This window comes from Elephantulus edwardii, unplaced genomic scaffold, assembly GCF_000299155.1.
Source record: "Elephantulus edwardii isolate Elephantulus edwardi_28Jun2011 unplaced genomic scaffold, EleEdw1.0 scaffold00044, whole genome shotgun sequence".
NCBI classification, from domain to species: Eukaryota; Metazoa; Chordata; class Mammalia; order Macroscelidea; family Macroscelididae; genus Elephantulus; species Elephantulus edwardii.
The window spans coordinates 10,870,567-10,872,669 of NW_006399794.1; the positions used below are offsets into that span (position 1 = coordinate 10,870,567).

At 36.6% G+C, this 2,103-nt stretch overlaps 1 protein-coding gene across 2 annotated transcripts in view; it reads left to right on the forward strand.

Moving 5' to 3' along the window:
- Positions 1–735, forward strand: part of LOC102853432 (hemoglobin subunit beta-like) — a 1,236-nt gene extending 501 nt beyond the window's left edge. The window contains exon 3 of one of the 2 annotated variants that reach the window (XM_006885505.1): positions 555–735. In XM_006885505.1, the coding sequence (XP_006885567.1) occupies positions 555–735 (181 nt within the window). Of the gene's footprint in view, positions 1–542 lie in introns of both variants that reach the window. The other variant, XM_006885504.1, reaches the window with a different exon arrangement.
- The last annotated feature ends 1,368 nt before the right edge of the window (positions 736–2,103 follow it).

Here is a 2,103-nt window from a genome sequence, read left to right on the forward strand (position 1 = left end):
CTTCTGCTCTTTATTTTTGGCAAATCCTAGCATGGGGAGGGGGTTCCAGGTCAGAATTGAAACAAAGTGTTCTGACTACATACTATGAACTCTCCAGGGCCTTTTTAGGAAGTAAAATCTCTTCCTTCTGCAAATCTTTATTGCCCCTATCTCATGGTTCAGTGTTCCTTTGTCTCTTCTAAATACTTCCTCATCTACTTACTTATTATCACTTCAAAAAAATTCTTCAAAAAATTTAAACTTTCTTCTTTACATCCACTAGGGGTTTCCCCTTCTATTCTTAGATTTTCAGAATCCGTATCTTTCAAGCGAGGGGGATAGAATAGCTGCTTTTGACATTATATAGGTTTTAAAAAATGTCACTGATAACTTAATATCTGAGATAAGATGGATTGAGGAAAATACTCATGTGAAAATATTCATGTGCATAAATTCAGGCTGATATGACAGCATTAACGTCCATAGTAGAACTAAGTGCCAACCATCACATCACTCATATTTTGTGCACAAGAGACAAGTGTATGTGCAGCTTGTGATGAGGCTGACCTTCTGTCCAACCTCGATCACTCTGCCAGCCAAATTAATGTGTCTTATCTTTCTCCTCAGCTCCTGGGCAACGTGATAGTGCGTGTGATAGCTCGCCACCTTGGATCCGAATTCACCCCACAGGCACAGGCTGCTTTCCAGAAGGTGGTGACTGGTGTGGCCAACGCCTTGGCTCACAAGTACCACTAAGATCCTGCCCTTTTCCTTGGGATCCATGGGAAGCCTTTGTTTCCCTAGGTCTGACCCCTGAATTGGGGGAAAGAACCAAGGGTATAACATTTGCTTAATAAAGAACTTTCAGCTCAACGCTTTGATTAATTTCATTTATTTCTCATTAATTTTAGTATATGGGGAAACCTAGAAGACAATTAATGGGGAGCTCTGTGGATGAGCACTATTATTTCCTATAGGAAACCTTTCCAGGCAATTGGAAAATAAGTTGATCATGAACAGCTATTAATGGAAACAGTTCTTTGGGCACAGTGTTTGGGAAGGTTTGTAAAACAAAGATGATCCCATCAACTTCAATCACAAGTCTTAGCGCCAAGGCTAACTTTCAGACCACTTTTCAATAACTATGTTTAAAAAATGGTCCATGTAAGAGTCTAAACTACAAGCACTCTATTCTTCCCCCATCTTCCTGTTTTCCTGATATATTTTAGCACACAGTCTATAGTCCACTCAAATGTTTCTACTTTAGAAGGCTATATATTTTTTTTCTTTTAGAACTCATAACACTAATAATTACTGTTCCTTGATCTGTCCTCGTCTCAGGAGTATTCAATGCTCACATAATACTTTTGACTTCTATTGACCGCAGTTCCTATGAACTTAAAAGTACTGTTTCAAAATTTTTTTCCCACCGCTTTTAGCAACTTTTGATATTTCAGTTGATCAAGCTTTTTTATAATGGTTTATGGCTTTATGTGTATATGATGAAGAATGTGTTTCTATGAGCAGAAGTGTAAAGGAAAAATAGTATTGTGAGTTACATGCTATAAGCTTTTATTTTACTTTTCATTGTGGTTTTAATAAAACTTCACAGTAACTTTGGATTTTCATTTATTCATTGACACACATTTTCCTCCTTCCAATTCATTTGTAGTGCACATCTTGTTCCAGATTGTTCATTGTCATACATATATGCCTAATCTCTGATTCCTTTAAAATAATCCTTCCCTTCTCCTATTCCATTGCAGTGTTCCTTATCAACCCTATTCCTGTTCTCCCCACTTCCCGTGCCTATCCTGTTTTTATAACAGTGGTCTTCTGCAGTATTTGTCATTTTATGATTGAGATATTTCACTCAGCATAATTTCTTCCAGATTTATCCATATTGTGTAGTATTTTACAAGTTCATTGCTTTTTAATGCTGTGTGGTATTATATTGTGTAAATGCACTAAAGTTTTTCTGTTTGTTTCTTGGGCTGTTTCCACCTCTTCACTATTGTAAATAATGCTGCAATAAATACAGATGTATAACAGAGACTTGTACAACAATGTTCATAACAGTATTATTCACAATTGTAGTAAAAACATGGAAACAGCCCAAATGTC